This window comes from Odontesthes bonariensis, chromosome 12 (genome assembly GCF_027942865.1).
Source record: "Odontesthes bonariensis isolate fOdoBon6 chromosome 12, fOdoBon6.hap1, whole genome shotgun sequence".
NCBI lineage: Eukaryota > Metazoa > Chordata > Actinopteri > Atheriniformes > Atherinopsidae > Odontesthes > Odontesthes bonariensis.
This window is the reverse complement of record NC_134517.1, coordinates 15,903,930-15,921,260: the sequence shown is the minus strand read 5'-3', so window position 1 is coordinate 15,921,260 and position 17,331 is coordinate 15,903,930. Positions and strand designations below refer to the sequence as shown.

The following is a 17,331-nucleotide window of genomic DNA, read 5'->3' as shown; positions in this document are numbered from 1 at the left end:
AGTTGTACAGCTTTGTCCTCAGGCTACTGGCAGTGAATTGGCTTTATCTTTTAGTGTTTGAAATATAATATTATGTAATGTAATGTTCCAATACACTTTGATTTAATTCTGGTGTTCTATATCATCTTTTTATGTCCCTGTCAGGCATTCAACTGGCTGCTGTGCAATGTGATCCAGACCACCTCTCTGCACGACATTCTTTGGCATTTTGTAGCATCTCTCACCCCATCACCCTGTGAGCCTGAGGATGAGGAAGATGAAGAGAACAAGGGGAACAAAGAAATTGTAGAGCAGGTAAGAATGATTCGCTTTTTGCAGTATGTAGATTGTGTTTTGCTCCATCTCATTCTGTAATCGTGCATATCTCTAAACCAAACAGGAGAGAGACCTTGGCGTTTGTGAACACCCTCTGTCAGATATTGTGATTGCCGGGGAGGCGGCTCATCCCCTTCCCCACACTTTCCACCGCCTCCTTCAGACCATCTCCGACCTCATGATGTCACTTCCTAGCGGCAGTTCCCTACAGCAGATGGCACTTAGGTACAGTTTATGGTCAAAAGTGTTCCACTTTACACCAAGCAATTTGTTGGACCTTTTCTAATTTTCAGAACCTTCTTTGCAAATTTTGCCATTTTCTGAGCTTGTGACTCATTCTTTTAGGTGCTGGAGTCTCAAGTTCAAGCAGTCTGACCACCAGTTCCTCCACCAGAGCAATGTTTTCCATCACATTAACAATATCTTGTCCAAATCTGACGATGGAGACAGCGAGGAGAGCTTCAACATCAGTGTGCAGTCCGGCTACGAAGCAATGAGCCAGGCAAGAAATCGACCACTATTTAACAGTGATTTAGCTTTATTTACCGGTATAATCCACGCCTGAGCTCAGCTGGTTACTACTGCCAGGGCTCTTTACTCGTTGGTCGTGCACGATTCTGATTCAGATTTATATATGCGTTTTGTAGGATCTCTGCCTGGTCACCTGTTTGAAGGACCTGACTAGTGTAGTAGACATCAAGACGTCAAGTCGCCCTGCCATGATCGGCAGCCTAACAGATGGCTCCACTGAGACCTTCTGGGAGTCTGGAGATGAGGACAAGAACAAAACCAAGAGCATCACTATCAGCTGTGTGAAAGGCATAAATGCTACCAAGGTGTCCGTTCACGTGGACAACTCCAGAGACATTGGGGTAAGGAGCAACTCTGGCATCTAAATGGACTGATATGCTTTTTGTTATTTAAAAAAATAAATAAAATAAATAAAAGTTGTATTTATGATTATGGATAATATTGGACATGCAATTATGTGTGATCATTCTGTCATACCTACAGAACAAAGTCACAGCAGTGACATTCCTGTGTGGAAAAACAATAGAGGACCTTTGCAGAATCAAGCAGGTATGAACAGTTTCTTTAGCTACATAACCATAGACTAGGATAACCAGTAAGCTTTATAATGAATGTGCAGACAGGGGTCTGTCACACAAGTCGTGACTGTTTGAAATTCAGCCAAGCAAAAGAAGTGGTAGATTGCCTCTTTGATTTCCTTTTTTTTTTTCCTGTGCCATATAGAGCTCTATATGTTTATTGGTTTCTTTGTCTATCTTCCAAATTGCAATGACTCCTTTTGAAATGAGAATTGTATGAAAACAAAACCATTACATTTGCATGTTGTATTTTCATAAGATTAAGGCCCACATTTTTTTCCTTTGCAGGTTGATCTGGACTCGCGCCACATGGGCTGGGTGACGAGTGAGCTTCCCGGAGGGGACCATCATGTGATCAAGGTGGAACTGAAAGGACCTGAAAACACCCTGAGGGTGCGCCAGGTGAAGGTTCTCGGTTGGAAAGAGGGCGAGAGCATCAAGATACCTGGGCAAATCTCTGCCAGCATGGCCCAGCAGAAGAACTGCGAAGCTGAGACTCTAAGAGTTTTCCGCCTCATCACCTCACAGGTCAGTCCGTCTGCATCATTCAAGTGAATTTCGAACAACTGAATATTTGTTTGCAAATGAATTCATTTGGATTTTGTGAAAACTTTTCTTTTCGATGCTTTACTTTTTTGCATTTAGGTATTTGGAAAACTTATCTGTGGGGATGCAGAGCCAACTCCAGAGCAGGAGGAGAAAAACCTGCTTTCATCACCAGAAGGAGAGGACAAGGTGTGTACCCCTATCATTTAACTGTCGCACCTGACTGTCTCATACTGGGTTTTGCGTCACCTCACGCTTTGCATGTTTTGTGTTCGCAATCCTGTGAACAGGCACCATCTGATGCAGACCTTAAAGAGCACATGGTGGGAATCATTTTCAGCAGGAGCAAGCTGACTAACCTGCAGAAACAGGTAAATGCCAGTGTTACAAGTCACTCCCAAAATCAGCTCTGTATTTTAATCTCTGCGTTCAAACTTAATGGATGTTATTTTTTTTTTTTTATATATTTCCAGGTGTGCGCACACATCGTCCAGGCCATCCGAATGGAAGCCACACGTGTGCGGGAGGAGTGGGAACACGCCATCTCTAGCAAAGAAAACGCCAACTCTCAGCCCAGTGATGATGACGCCTCCTCCGACGCCTACTGCTTCGAGCTCCTCTCCATGGTCTTGGCTCTGAGTGGCTCCAATGTCGGCCGACAGTACTTAGCCCAGCAGCTCACACTCATGCAAGACCTGTTTTCTCTGCTGCACACCGCTTCCCCAAGAGTACAGAGACAGGTGGGAGAGAATTTAAATGGAACCACGCAAATGGCAGCTAAGACTCAAAGAAACCCCTTGTGTGTATCTTTGTAACCACAGAATCCCGTATATGCTCATTTCGACATTATTTGCTGCAACACTGCCATCAATTGGTAATAAACTGAATTACATGGTGTTGTCAGAAAGAAGTCACATTGCTTGCTTACATGACTGTATCTTAGCTTGGGTTAGACACAAACAAAATGGGGTTTGCCCACATGAAAGCTTTGCATGTTTAAGCACTTTTAAAACATGCTGATACGATCATTGAATTGCACAGGGAATTATAGTGTTTGTTGATCTCAAATTGTGTGTTTTCTAATTTTTTTCCATGAGAACATGTTCAGACAAATACCCTCCGGGCCATAGAAATTTTAATATTGTTGTTTTTTTTCCCCTGACCTTAATTCACAGGTGACATCATTGCTAAGACGCGTCCTACCAGAGGTGACACCTGTGCGTCTTGCCAGCATCATTGGAGTGAAGGCTCTGCCACCAGCAGATATCAGTGACATCATCCACTCCACGGAGAAGGGTGACTGGAACAAACTCTGCATCCTTGACATGTTCCTTGGCTGCATCGCGAAAGCCCTCACTGTCCAGCTGAAAGCCAAAGGCACCACTATCTCTGGCACGGCTGGCACGGCTGCAGGGAAAGGTGTCACAACTGTCACGCTGCCCATGATCTTCAACTCCAGGTGAGCTTGTCTCTCTACACATTGTGTACTTGAAATGCAGTTTAACTCAGAGATGGGCTGTGCAAAATGTCAGTTTCCTTACATTTTTATGCATTTCACGCCCCTCCTTTTTTTTTTTTTTTTTTGCTCAGCTACATCCGCCGAGGTGAGAGCCACTGGTGGATGAAAGGCTCTACTCCTCCACAGATTGCGGAGATCATCATAAAGCTGGTTAAAGACATGGCAGCTGTGAGTCCATAGTGTTTTATGTTATCCCAAATGTGTTGTGAACACGGTTGCACTGGGAATAGTACCACTAAGACAGTAATGTTCTGTTTGTAGGGTCACCTTTCAGACGCCTGGTCCAGAGTCACCAAAAATGCAATAGCCGAAACCATCATAGCCCTCACTAAGATGGAGGAGGAGCATCGATCTCCTGTGCGCTGTATCGCAACAACAAGGGTATGAAAACTGTTTCTTAAGTAAACAGAGTGTTTATCCATGTTTAGGAATACTTTGTAAATGTGATTTTTATTATTACTACCTGTAATGTCCCTCAGCTGTGGCTGGCCTTGGCATCGCTGTGCGTGCTGGACCAGGATCATGTAGACCGGCTCTCCTCTGGACGTTGGATGGGCAAAGATGGACAGCAGAAGCAGATGGTGAGATATAGAATGATTTGCTACTGTTTGAAATTGATTTACAGAGCATGAAAACATAATTTATTCCGTCCTGTCCCACCCACAGCCCATGTGTGACAACCACGATGATGGTGAGACGGCAGCCATCATTCTGTGTAACGTGTGTGGCAACCTTTGCACTGACTGTGATCGCTTCCTCCATCTGCACCGACGCACACGCTCTCACCAGAGACAGGTCGGGTTTTAGGTTTTTACCTGAATGCGGATGATAAGGAACCTTTCAAGAAAAAACGATTATTCTTGAATTGAGAATGTTTCACTGTCTCTTAAGCCGATAGTGAGCCAGTTCATTTTGAAAGAGTGGATGCTTCCCTTCACTGCGTTTACTCTCATTTTAATGCCCGTTTCAGGTGTTCAAGGAGGAAGAGGAGGCCATAAAGGTGGATCTCCATGAAGGCTGTGGAAGGACCAAGCTCTTCTGGCTCATGGCTCTGGCTGACTCGAAGACAATGAAGGCCATGGTGGAGTTCAGAGAGCACACAGGTAACGTACAATCCGTAACATTGTATATCTTCATGCCAGTAAGTAAATTAAAGGGCTACTGAAACTCTGTAAAAGCAGTTTTGCATTAACTTAGTTATGCTTCAATCGAGGAAACGTATCCATATTTTGACCTGCCGAATATTTTTGCAGGTAAACCAGCGTCCAGCAGCTCAGACGCCTGCAGGTTCTGCGGTACAAGAAATGGGACCGAGCTGTCTGCAGTGGGGAGCGTCTGCTCGGACCCAGACTGCCAGGTACCTTAAATGCAGGAAGCTTCTCAAGTCTGCTTGAACTGTAATCCTTTAATGGATCACTGCTTCCTTTAATTTTGAATAAGAAATCAAGCTCAAAAAAGGTCATCTCCCAAATTTGACAAAATATTAACAGTATGTCTATTGTAACCATTCTAACCACTGGCGCTTTTCTCTTTGTTCCTTATCTGAAATTATATTTTAAGAAATTATCACTGATGATCTGTATTTATTTATATTTGTTCAATGAGCTGAATAAATACCTGCACAGTATTTATGTTAACCCCTAGAGCTAAACCAACAGGCATATCCAATGAAAATGACTTGCGTTGTACTGTAATTCCTAAGCATCACCATCTCCTTCCGTGTCATCTGTCTCTCAGGAGTACGCTAAGCTGGCCTGCAGTAAGAGTCACGCCTGCGGACACCCCTGCGGAGGAGTCAGGAATGAGGAGGCCTGCCTGCCGTGTCTGCATGGCTGCGATAAGAACACTGGCTGTTTGAAACAGGATGCGGATGACATGTGTATGATCTGCTTCACAGAAGCCCTCTCAGCCGCCCCTGCAGTACAGGTAGCCCTCAGTATAGTTTCCTTTCACATGAAGAGCTTCACCCCCGGGGTTTAAATCTGCTCTCTTTTAATGTTTTAACTCTTTGATCTGTTTCCAGCTGGACTGCACTCATGTGTTTCACCTTCAGTGCACCCGCCGTGTTCTTGAAAACCGCTGGCTTGGGCCCCGAATAACGTTCGGGTTCATGTTGTGTCCTATTTGCAAGGTATGACGTTACCCGAGCCTCTCTGGGATCCGATCCAAAGAGAAAGGAGTTGAAAATGTGTTCCCACGATGCCTCAAATTGAATTGAGCCAAATTTTGTTTAACCGGCACACAGTTGCTTCTTTATTCTTTGTCATCTTTGTGACGCATACACAAATACTTTGACAACCATTGTTGATCTGTTTGTTTTTATTGTTTGCAGAACAAAATCAATCACTCCGTGATCAAGGACCTGCTCGACCCCATTAAAGAGCTGTATGAGGATGTGAGGAGAAAGGCTCTGATGAGGCTCGAGTATGAAGGTCTGCACAAGAGTGAGGCAATAACTACTCCAGGAGCACGCTTCCACAATGACCCTGCAGGCTTTGCCATGAACAGATATGCCTATTATGTCTGCTACAAGTGCAAGAAGGTACCACAGGAGTTGCTATTTGAATTTTTACTTTGAATATTGTGTTTGGATGAAGAATTAACAACGTCACTTTTTGATAGGCATATTTTGGGGGAGAGGCTCGCTGTGATGCCGAAGCAGGACAGGGTGACGACTACGACCCCAGTGAACTGATCTGTGGAGCATGCTCAGATGTCTCTAGGGCTCAGGTGGGTGAATGATACCTGTGAGGATCCCGTTGCTGTGCTGCAACCACTGTAAAGGGGAATATGCTTATGTAACTTCTTGGTGAAAGTTGGATTAGAAAGTGGAAACCAATTCCTAAATGCTGAATGCCAGGTGGGTGAGTTGGCTTAGCATAAAGACTTGAAAGGGGAAACAATGAGCCTTTCTTTATCCAAAATTCAATGTATTTCCCCTCGACTCAAAAGCACCCTAATTTTCATTTTATATGTTTTTTTTAATTTTTTATTTGTCCAAACCTGATATGTTTTTTCAGGTACTCGGAATATTGTCCCAACCTTAACATCTCCTGTGCTCTTTTGTCAGATGTGCTCCAAGCATGGCACCGACTTCCTTGAGTATAAATGTCGGTACTGCTGCTCTGTGGCTGTTTTCTTCTGCTTTGGCACCACACACTTCTGCAACGCCTGCCACGATGACTTCCAGAGGATGACCAGTGTCCCCAAGGAGGAGCTGCCTCATTGTCCCGCAGGTCATTGTCTATGCTCTTTATGGAAAAGTTACATTATTAAGTCACTTTAACTCGTACTTTAAGGACTTTAAAAACGTTATTGAGGCAATCGTGGAGCCTTCATTTAACATTTGATTGCATGAAAAATTGAAAGTGGTAAAATTCCATTACCCTGTGTTGTCTGAAAATTGCTTATTTATGGTGACACATGGCCAAAACGGTTAAAATACATAAACGTTTGAATAACTGCGAAGGCAGTTGGGCATTTTATAGCTCTCAAACTAGTTAACCAAGCTGAGCTGCCGATTATGTTGGTGCTGATTTATGTTAGAACCAAACCACTGCGACTCGCTCTCCTTGAATTCCATGTCAAGATCAAAGTGTGTGTCCTGACGGTACTTAGATAATTGAGAGATCTCTCCTACTTTCATTTGAAATTGTTTGTGACACAATTTGTATCCTGGTTTTCGGTTGTCCAAAGCCCTGTACATGCATGGCTTACAAGTTTGACAGCTCTAAATACTTAAGATTATTCTGAATATTCCTAGAGTGATGTTCAGTGACGATCAGATCACACTCTATAGGTGCTTCTCAAAGATGAGTACGGATCCTCAAGGACTGCCATTTCTAGAATGCACACCATCAATGGACTCGGAAGCTGGATCAGTGTTGGCACAATATGCATTTTAGTGCGACTTAGTTTGTTCTCACTATGTTCGTTGTCACCATAAAGTTGTCAGGAATGAGGGTAATGTGTTCCATCGAAGTACGGCAAAGTATAAATTGCCAACATAAATGGCTGTACGCCTGTTTTTCACTTGTTGCGTGTGTCGACTGTAATAGATGGTGAAACGGTTTCGGTGGCTTGTGCCCACCTGTTAGGACTGTTACATTATGTGTTTTGGAAATACAAGGAAGGACGCTCTCTCAGCCTAACAATGATATGACTTGGAATGACCCATTTTACTGACGAAGCATCCTTGACTTCCTGCTTACAGTGCTCCTAACCCCAACCCCACCCTCCATCCAGTTACTCCTAAACATTCTATTTCTTTTTTTTTTTAAATATTTTATTTCATTTCGATTGTCTTCAAAGAAAGTGCCTGATCCCACTATGAGATAAAGGTAATGATATTATCCCCTCTGTCACAGGTCCCAAAGGCAAGCAGCTGGAAGGCACCGAGTGTCCACTGCACGTGGTCCACCCACCGACGGGGGAAGAGTTCGCTCTGGGTTGTGGGGTGTGCAGGAATGCGCACACCTTCTAATCAGCAAGAGACCTTAACTGAGAACCAGATTGTCTACTGTGATTTCTGGCTGCTGCTGCTGAAGCTCAGCGGCGAAACTTGACTCTTTCCTTGTCAAGTCTCCTGGACACTGGACCTAGTTTCAGCTCTACTCCCAAGAGTCCTCAGGTCTGCTCCTTTACCAACATCAGTATCCAGGCTCTGCTACGAGCACGGGCTGTAGCTTTCATTCAGAGGATTCAGAGTAACCTGAATATCGGGGGGGGGGGGGGGGGGGACAGTTTTAAAAAAAGAAGAAGAAAAAAAAAGAAAATAACTTGTGACGTGTTTGCATGCGGCCGTAGTATTCCCTCGGCTTTTATAGACGTTGCACACCTCCCAGTCACTGAAGTGTAACAATACAAGATTAAACATTGAATATGAAATAAATTTGCTTAAAGGCAACTGTGGATGAGCGTGGGGTGGAAAAAAAAGACAAAAAGGAACGGGCCGTATTTCCAGCTTCCTAACTATGAATTTAAAATATTGTTGTATGTATACTTTTTTTTTCGTAATCTTGTACAGTATTCTCCGCTGTCAAGTGCATCATGGGTTGACGGACAAAAAAAAAAAGATTAATTGGTGGAAGAGACTGTTAAGAATATTACATTTGGGAGGAAATAGTGTACGATTTATCTAAACTTGTATATAATTATACTATTCAAAATAGCTGTATTCCGAAGTTGCTCTCTTCACTTCAGTTTTGTTTGATATTCTGGGTTATGTTTTGAGCCAGAACTTTTAATGAAGTGCAATACTGGGTGTGCCTCCTATTTTGCAGCTGTTTAACCTATGGAATGTATGTCAAATAAAGCCACTGTACATTTTTATACAGTAGACAGTCGTAATTTCCCCTCTTTAAATGTCAATTCTCATCTGTTGTCTGCGAAGGAGGAGGAGGAGCCTCACACCTACAATGAATAATGGTGGCTGTAAATCCTGTTTGCAGCTGTGATGAATAAAAAGAATGCACCAAAATCCCTACAGAAATACAAATAAAAGAAAAGAAACCAAACAGAAATTGACCTCGCTGTAAGAGTGAATACAGCCGAATGAACTGAGGGGCCAGTCTTCACACCAAATAAAATTGTGCACCTGTTATGCTATTTCCTATTTGGAGACAGAGAGGCCAGGCATCAAGGGGGAAGATTTAAAAAAAAAAAAAAAGAAAAGAAAAAAAAAGTGTTGGGGTGGGGGAAAAGCAGCTGCTGTTAAATAAAAAGCTTAATACTTGTGAATCTGCTCTGTAATATCTGTGGTGGATGGAGTTGAATGGTAATAAACCACATTCTCTGTTTCGCAAAGTATACACGGTGTCATCCGTTAATGAGTGGTGATATAATTAGGATTTCTGTCGATGTGCATACATTTGGTAAATACTAGAGTTGAGAGACTGATGTGCTTGTGCATATTGACAAAGAAGAGGAAAATAGTAAAGATGCCTTACCCTAGCAGCACTTCCCATGGTAGTAAATTGGGTACTCGGCACATGGTTAACCCATTCATTTATTGTGCTGGTAAGATATGCCCATGCCATGTGTCTTATATGTTGAGTTCCCATAACATTTTAAATTTGACATTAAAAAAAATAAAATAAATCTAGTTGTGTGTCACATATATAAAGAGAAACATGCTCCTTATACGCTCTTGATATATTTCCGTGCATAATGTACAAAGAACATCTAGTTTCTATAACAGGTTACTTTTACCATCAGTAAAGGCATACATGTATACAGTAAGTAACATTCAACATACTTAAAACCAGACAAAAATAGATGCAACTGAGACCTGATGACTGTATATATACCGTATATATATAATCAACTTAATAAAATGAGAGGCTTTTATCTTTAATAACTGAAGGTGAACATTTTTGCAGATAGGATTATGGTAATGTCCGCTGATTGATATGATAAAGACACATTTGTTGTGCGTTTGTGATGATGCTGTAGTCATCCTCTTAAAACAAGCTAATATATAGACTTTGTTTTATACGGAAGATTATTAAGGCCAGGCAGGGCCACTGATAGGGGGGGACAAACGGGTATTTTGTCCCGGGCCCAGGAAAAGGCCCCCCCCCCCCCCCCCCCCAAAAAAAAAGGAACATGCGCATTAGTCCGCGAATATGTCCAAATGTTTCAGGCACGCACGCCAATCAGGCTGAATTGATTTGAGAATCATCCCCGGTCAGCTGAATGACAGTCAGTGTAACGCGGCTCTGGTTTAACCTTATTTTGTTTAAAATAAGCCAGTATAGACATGGCAACGTGTGAAATTGCCATTTAGTTAGAGTTGAATGTAACGAATGGGTTATAAACGTGACGTTTTGGGGTAGCCTGTAACTTTCGTTTAGACTGATTTAACTTGACACTCGCCAGATGAATGGGCTCCGCCTTGTTCACCGAACATTCTCAGAAAGTTCAGCGGACATACATGCGGGTCTGGCGATAAATAAAAGTACCCTTAACATGATTCCCTTGGTCAAGTGAAAAATGGTTGATGAAATGTGCAGTTTATGACCTCTAAATGAATAAAATAGCGTGTATCCCAGAATGCAACGCGTGTGCCCGAGCCCTATAGTGGTAAGATTTTGAAAGCCATAACTCCACTCAGTCCATATCCATATCCAGGCAAAGTGGTAAATAATCCTTTTGGTTTTGTCCCGGGCCCAGCCAAACCTTTCAGCGGCCCTGGGGCCAGGCATAAGAAAAAATATTTATATTTTGCCTGTCGAGAATAAAGTCGAATGTCGAGAATAAAGTCGAATGTCGAGAATAAAGTCGAATTTTCGAGAAAAAAGTCAACTCCTCTGGTCCATCATCTAATTACTTTATTTTCGACATTTCGACTTTAATCTCGACATGTCGACTTTATTCTCGACATGTCGACTTTATTCTCGACAGGCAAAATATAAATATTTTTTCTTATGCCTGGCCCTAATACTCTTCCGTAGTTTCATGTTGTTTTAAGTGAGCCATCATACCAATACAGACGATCTTTACAAACAGCCATTTCGTATTACGCTTCCCATAATGCACCGCTCCTGTCAAACCAACACTTCGCCATTTCAGGTTTAGGGGGTGCTGCTGTAACTCGCGAAGGAATTAGGTCAACCAAGCGGAGGTGGAAGTTTCTTCATTGTAAACGTCTCGGCTTTCTTTTTCTATCGTCAGACGGCTTGGAAGTTGTGTTTTGATGCGTATTACCTGGCTAGTGCGAATGAGTTATTCCTGCGTGGTTCCGGGTTGAAGTGTCAAGTTGCTGTTCGGATTTCCCTGCTAACACCTAGTGAGCTAGCTGTGTCTGTAAACAACGAGGTAAGATGTTTGGCCGATCTGGCTTAACGAGCATATATCTGTGTGTCCAGTGCATTATATATTAATTCCACCATATATTACTTATTAAAATGGGTAGCATACATCACACGTTGTAGATGTAGCTAACGTAGCTTGAACGACACAGCCACAGTGATACATAACCAGCTAACGTAAACATAGCTAACGGTTACATTTATTGACGTTATCGCCGCGTTAATGGTCTTGGACACACTTCTGGACTGTACAATTTAAGATATATGTATTAATTCTAACAGCTTTCTGTCGTTGGTCATGAAGTTTCCCTTTTATTTATTAAAGCAACATTAAAAAGGACACACGCAAGCATGGAATAAACACGTAACATATAAGATCAATATCATCTGTAAAATATTAACAGAGCAGGAATCAAAACAGTCAAAAGTTTAGAAAACACACACACACACACACACTAAAAAACAAATGCTGATTAAAACGGGTATTGCAAAAAAAAATGTTATTAATGTATTTGTTCTGACACAAAAGTTAGGTTAATTCTAAATGCAGAGAAGGTGACGGCATCCTATACCCAGACAGAGTGCTGAGCGCCTGCAACTGACTTTAGCTTCTGAAATTCCGGTCAAAATGGGAGTTTATGGCAGCAAACACATTTTTAGACAATTGAGATAATGATAATCTAGATCTGTTAAAAGAAGAGAGCGTTTGGAAGTAGAGAGAATGACGTTTGAGAAACAATATACAAGAAAGTGATACTGGAGTTGTGATAAATGTTTAAAGGACGGGCTCAATTACATGGCTCAGATGTTCTGTCTGTGCTGGAGGGCCTCTTTGCCTTCAACAGACAGAATTCTGCGATTCTTGGGATTAAAAACAAAAAAACCCATCAGTTTGGGTTTAAACTGAGCAGCTATAGTTATCATTGTTATATGTGTTGTACTTTCTTAAAGCTTTCTTTGTTTGTTTGTTTTTTTTCAGAATGAAGCGAATGAATGGAGTAGGGGAGGGCAGCAAAGGCTGCTCCAGTGAAAGCCCCCCCGAGGCTTGCAAGAAGGTGCGGAAGCAGATCAGCGAGGAGTCGGAGGAAGTGGTGGCCAGTGAGTCACCGCACTGCGATTGGTCAGAGCTGCCTCAGGAGCTCCTGCTGCACATCTTCCAGTACCTTCCGCTGCTCGACCGGGCTTTTGCCTCTCAGGTGTGTCGAGGCTGGAACGAGGCTTTCCACATGCCTGAGCTGTGGAGATGCTTTGAATTTGAGCTTAATCAGCCAGCTAGCTCGTACCTGAAAGCCACACACCCAGACCTCATCAAGCAGATCATAAAGAGGCACTCCAACCACCTGCAGTACGTCAGCTTCAAGGTAAGACTGGACTTACTTCATGCGTCCTGATACTGGGCTTAAATGTTTGTAATTTACGAGGCCCCATCTGGTTTAAAAATGTTTTCATCTCTCTGAAATGACGTTTACTCTTTGTTTGTGCTTGCCAGGTGGACAGCAGTACAGAGTCTGCGGAGGCAGCGTGTGACATTCTTTCACAGTTGGTGAATTGCTCGCTGAAGACCTTGGGGCTCATCTCTACAGCCAGGCCAAGTTTCATGGAGGTTCCAAAGGTATAATTAGCCCTGTCTGGTTCATTACTGTCATTTCTTTTTACTTGAAAATGAGATCAAAGCATAGTTTCCCATTACAGGCCACATTCTCATTTTATGATGCAGTCTCAGTGCATTTGATCCTCCTAACTTTTGGCTAACAGGGTAGTTTTTGTTTTCTCATCTTATCCACACATAAGATATGTCAGATTGACATAAACTGGCCTCAAAGGAGGTATGATGTTATTAGTACAAGCACTGTTTTGCACACTGAAATCTTTTCAGATACACCAAAAAAATCTCTGTGACCTGGAAAACTGTCCCACATGCACGTCATTGAATAGCTTTAAATGTTGACTTCATGGAAGTCTGAAACTTTGCACACACGTGTGGGGAGACCTTGTCTTTTTGAGTTCTGTTTTAAGAAAAGTACAAGGTTTAAATAACCTTTGCTCAGTTTGGGGGCTTCATCTGTTTATGACTGAGGTGTATTTTTCTTATTCACACATCTAAAGCTTAAATGGAGGATTTACAGGCTACCAAAAACATATTTTGGCATAATTAAATTCCATAGGTTTTCCCTTTGTTTTGTGACACTGTTGTTTTTGTTACAACAGGGTTACAATAGCTTTTATAAAACCTTTTGTCACATTTTCCTGTCCTCGGGTTGTCAGATTTCTCCGATGAACCCATAAATTGTAAAGTATTGAATAGCAAATTGAAAAGTATGTTGTCAATTCTGTAGACAGCAGCCAGTTCTTCAGAAATGCCTCACCTGAATACTTTCAATGACTATCTCTTTGTAATCTGCATGGCTGGACCACACATTCTGTACTTATCATACAGGATGTACTCGTGCAGTCCGCCAGGTCTCAAGAGTAATGCAGTCAGTAATGAAGTGAGCGGGATGCAGCCTTACAGCAGGCACAAATGGACACGCTCCTGAGAATTTGTGTGCCACATCGAAAGACCTAAAGATTTCTCTGATCTAATCTAGTCGGTCTTTTGGGAAATGATCTGTGATTGAACGTTCTGATAAGATACGGGCACACTGTGTTCTGTTTGTCCTTGCGCAGTCTCATTTCATCTCAGCTCTGACTGTGGTGTTCGTCAACTCCAAATCGCTTTCTTCGCTGAAGATTGACGACACGCCGGTAGACGATCCGTCTCTGAAGGTGTTGGTGGCCAACAACAGCGACACCCTGAAGCTGCTGAAGATGAGCAGCTGCCCCCACGTCTCCCCTGCAGGTACCATTTGGCTCGTGGAGATGTTATGTTTGATGTAGACAGCAAAATAACTTCGAGTCATGTCTATGTGTCACTGTGGTCTGTGTGTAATTTCATTCTGTGGGCTTATTTTATAAATGTGCTCTTTTGTGATTTCTCCCTGTGATTCAATTTTTTCTGGAGGAGCTTTTAATTTCCAGCTGAGATAATTGCTGCTCATTCAACAGCAGCCTTTCAAACAAATGCACTGAACCTTTTAGTGCTTGGGGTTAAATTCAAATCTGGGTTTGATAATAGTCTACATAGAAAGTAAACAATCTGGCTCTGCTTTTAGGGATCCTGTGTGTGGCAGACCAGTGTCACGGGCTCCGAGAGCTGGCGCTGAACTACCACCTCCTCAGTGACGAACTCCTACTGGCCCTCTCCTCAGAGAAACACGTCCACCTGGAACACCTGCGTATTGACGTGGTGAGCGAGAACCCGGGCCAGCACTTCCACACCATCAAGAAGAGCAGCTGGGACGCCATGGTGCGGCACTCTCCCAAATTCAACCTGGTCATGTACTTCTTCCTCTACGAGGACGAGTTTGGCCCCTTTTTCAACGAGGAGATCCCCGTCACTCACCTCTACTTCGGCCGTTCGGTCAGCAAAGAGGTCTTGGGCCGCGTGGGCCTCCACTGCCCCCGTCTGGTGGAGCTGGTTGTGTGCGCCAACGGCCTGCGTCCTCTCGACGAGGAGCTGATCCGCATCGCCAAGCACTGCACGCAGCTGTCGGCCATCGGCCTGGGCGAGTGCGAGGTGTCCTGCAGCGCCTTTGTGGAGTTTGTAAAAATGTGCGGCAGGAGGCTCTCCCAGCTTTCCATCATGGAGGAGGTGCTGATTCCAGACCATAAATACTCGCTGGATGAAATTCACTGGGAGGTGTCGAAGCACTTGGGCAGGGTCTGGTTCCCGGACATGATGCCGACCTGGTAGAGGAAAGCCAGAGCGCGAGCAGTCCAGCATTTCACGTTTGTAGTATGAACCTTTTCTGACATCCATGTTAGCATTAAAAAAAAGCCTTTTTAAATGCTCAGCTGTAGTGAAATAATTGTTGCCAACATGGTGAGCATCAACCTCTCTGAATCCCTATTTGGAGTGAGGAGCATGGTTATAATGTGGCGTCTGAACTTTATACAACAACCACTACAATCTCCTGCCTGTTGCCATCAACACGGACCGTGGAGACCTTCTTCGTCTCATCTGTAGACAAAACTCTCCGAGCTGGCTGCTCCCCACATATAAGCATTTGGAAATAAGCAATGTATGTTTTGTAACAGCAAAATGAGTTCTATGGACATTATAGATTGGTTGCAATAATCTTTATTAGGAGAGATGCTAATGTATCTGTAAATTTATGCATGTGTGTGGGTATGTTTGAGCGTTATGGGTACGTTGAGATAATGAAGTAAATGACGACAGTTGGGTGCACCGTTGCATGTTGTTACACAACTACTTGGCCTACTCTCTCCACTCTGAGGTCAAAGCGCAGCACTCTCTCACCCAGTATGGCGTTGGGAGGGTTCTGAGCGGCTGCAATGTTAGTTGTATGTAGGAAGTGACAGAAGGTTATTTGTCAGGTGTCGCAGAGGGGAGCGTTTATTTAGCAGAGGAGTGGCTTGGGTCCAGCGACCTCATTTTAAACCGATGCGCTTGCTCTGCTCACCTGCCTCACAAACTTATCGTTGGAAATGTAAGCAGTTGGCAGATAGAAGCAGAAATGTGTATATAGGTCTCAATATCTGTGATGTGAAGGTGTACAGTGTTAATGAAACTGTTTTTTGTTTTTTTTTCCCTGCATCACACATTCTGTACATTGGCTTGACTCACTTTTCCATGTGTCGGTAAAAGAAGGTTTCCGTGCAGTTAAAGATTTCCTAAGTACCTTACATGTAAACCAAATGATAGACAGAACAAACAGTCCCAGCGGCCAAATAGACCTATAATTTATACTGTGCTGGGGCTCTGTGGAATTGGATATGAATAACTGTATATGGATGTAGTAAAGCTATAATTTCTGAGGAAAGAACAATCTAATTATTCTATATAAATACAGATGGTGTGCCGACGCGTCTGAATTAGGAGGTGCACGTTGATGTGCCTCCACACTTTGCGCTCAGGTTGCTTTGTCAGCCAGCAGCAGAGTCGGTGCGGCTGTTCGCACACTGGGGACGCAGAACTCACCCTTCTCTCAGGTGTTTTTAACGACAATGGCTCCTATTTACGTTTCATTTATATCTTCTGTTATTTGCCTATCGAAGCCTCTCACGAGTACCCGCCCTCCTTTCATTCTATTTCGCGCATCGCACATGCGGGAAAGGGAGCCGCTCTTATGAGCGACGTCTCTGCTCCCGTCCCACACATTCATTCTTCATTCATTGATTAATTGATTTAATTTCAGTCAAGAGAGACGGGGCAAATCAGATGATTGAAACTGTACTTTTTTTTTCCTTTAAGAAGGAAGTCGAATGCATCTGTATATAAAACGCTGTGTGTTTGATCATTATGAATAGAAATGTACCTATTTCTTTATTTTCCCGCTCTGTTCGGGGTTTAACCGACGGCTCTGTCTGTTATAAAACAAAAATAAAATGGAGTGCGAGTCCTCCTTTACTAGATCGATTTATCATTGTTTTCATACTGCAGCCACTTGAGAAGTTCAGCTGATTAACTTATTGATATGGCAATTGCTTTTGGAATATATATTTTTTTAAGTTAAAAGAAGCAGATTGCGGCACGATTTGTTTTATTTGCTTGGATTTTTTCTTCTGTCCTTGAGGTTTTGTTGCATACAGGTGGTCCAAACGTCCACTACCACAGACTTTTTAAGATTTTTTTTTTTAATCAACGCTCTTTTTTTCCACTAAAGGGGGCTTGATAAAAAGCTGTGTACCCTCGGGAGACTGGGAGGAAGTGGAAGGACTTGTGTGGCTCTCAGTGATCAGATCCGAAACGTCGCCCATTTTTAAAATTGAAAAAAAAAAAAAAAAAATTCACAAAAGACTTTAAGCGTGAATGTACGTGTAAAATAGTTGAACGGATGCAAAAAAAAAAAAAAAAAAAAAGTTGAGCGCTTACATTCATAAAAAGTAACTGATGGTGGACAAATCTTTAAGGTAACACTGTGATCATGTGTGTATAAAAGAGAAATAGATCGTTCTATCAGATTTCATT

The 17,331-nt window shown here is 42.8% G+C and overlaps 2 protein-coding genes across 14 annotated transcripts in view; both read left to right on the top strand.

Moving 5' to 3' along the window:
* The window catches only part of mycbp2 (MYC binding protein 2), a 63,493-nt gene extending 54,196 nt beyond the window's left edge, over positions 1-9,297 (top strand). For all 13 annotated transcript variants that reach the window (XM_075479273.1, XM_075479270.1, XM_075479276.1 and 10 more), the window contains 22 exons: positions 145-294; positions 380-540; positions 661-817; positions 963-1,187; positions 1,330-1,395; positions 1,713-1,952; positions 2,070-2,159; positions 2,261-2,341; positions 2,444-2,710; positions 3,146-3,429; positions 3,561-3,657; positions 3,751-3,870; positions 3,969-4,070; positions 4,156-4,284; positions 4,460-4,592; positions 4,743-4,846; positions 5,227-5,415; positions 5,513-5,620; positions 5,822-6,031; positions 6,112-6,219; positions 6,560-6,725; positions 7,857-9,297. In XM_075479273.1, the coding sequence (XP_075335388.1) occupies positions 145-294; positions 380-540; positions 661-817; positions 963-1,187; positions 1,330-1,395; positions 1,713-1,952; positions 2,070-2,159; positions 2,261-2,341; positions 2,444-2,710; positions 3,146-3,429; positions 3,561-3,657; positions 3,751-3,870; positions 3,969-4,070; positions 4,156-4,284; positions 4,460-4,592; positions 4,743-4,846; positions 5,227-5,415; positions 5,513-5,620; positions 5,822-6,031; positions 6,112-6,219; positions 6,560-6,725; positions 7,857-7,972 (3,303 nt within the window). In that variant the 3' untranslated portion in view covers positions 7,973-9,297. The remainder of the gene's footprint in view (positions 1-144; positions 295-379; positions 541-660; positions 818-962; positions 1,188-1,329; positions 1,396-1,712; positions 1,953-2,069; positions 2,160-2,260; positions 2,342-2,443; positions 2,711-3,145; positions 3,430-3,560; positions 3,658-3,750; positions 3,871-3,968; positions 4,071-4,155; positions 4,285-4,459; positions 4,593-4,742; positions 4,847-5,226; positions 5,416-5,512; positions 5,621-5,821; positions 6,032-6,111; positions 6,220-6,559; positions 6,726-7,856) is intronic.
* A 1,712-nt stretch (positions 9,298-11,009) lies between these two features.
* fbxl3a (F-box and leucine-rich repeat protein 3a) lies at positions 11,010-16,775 on the top strand. Its single transcript, XM_075479262.1, has 5 exons — positions 11,010-11,307; positions 12,280-12,661; positions 12,790-12,912; positions 13,968-14,139; positions 14,453-16,775. The coding sequence occupies exons 2-5, from the start codon at positions 12,281-12,283 to the stop codon at positions 15,091-15,093; spliced, it is 1,317 nt and encodes a 438-aa protein (XP_075335377.1). The 5' UTR covers positions 11,010-11,307; position 12,280; the 3' UTR covers positions 15,094-16,775.
* Positions 16,776-17,331: the final 556 nt, after the last annotated feature.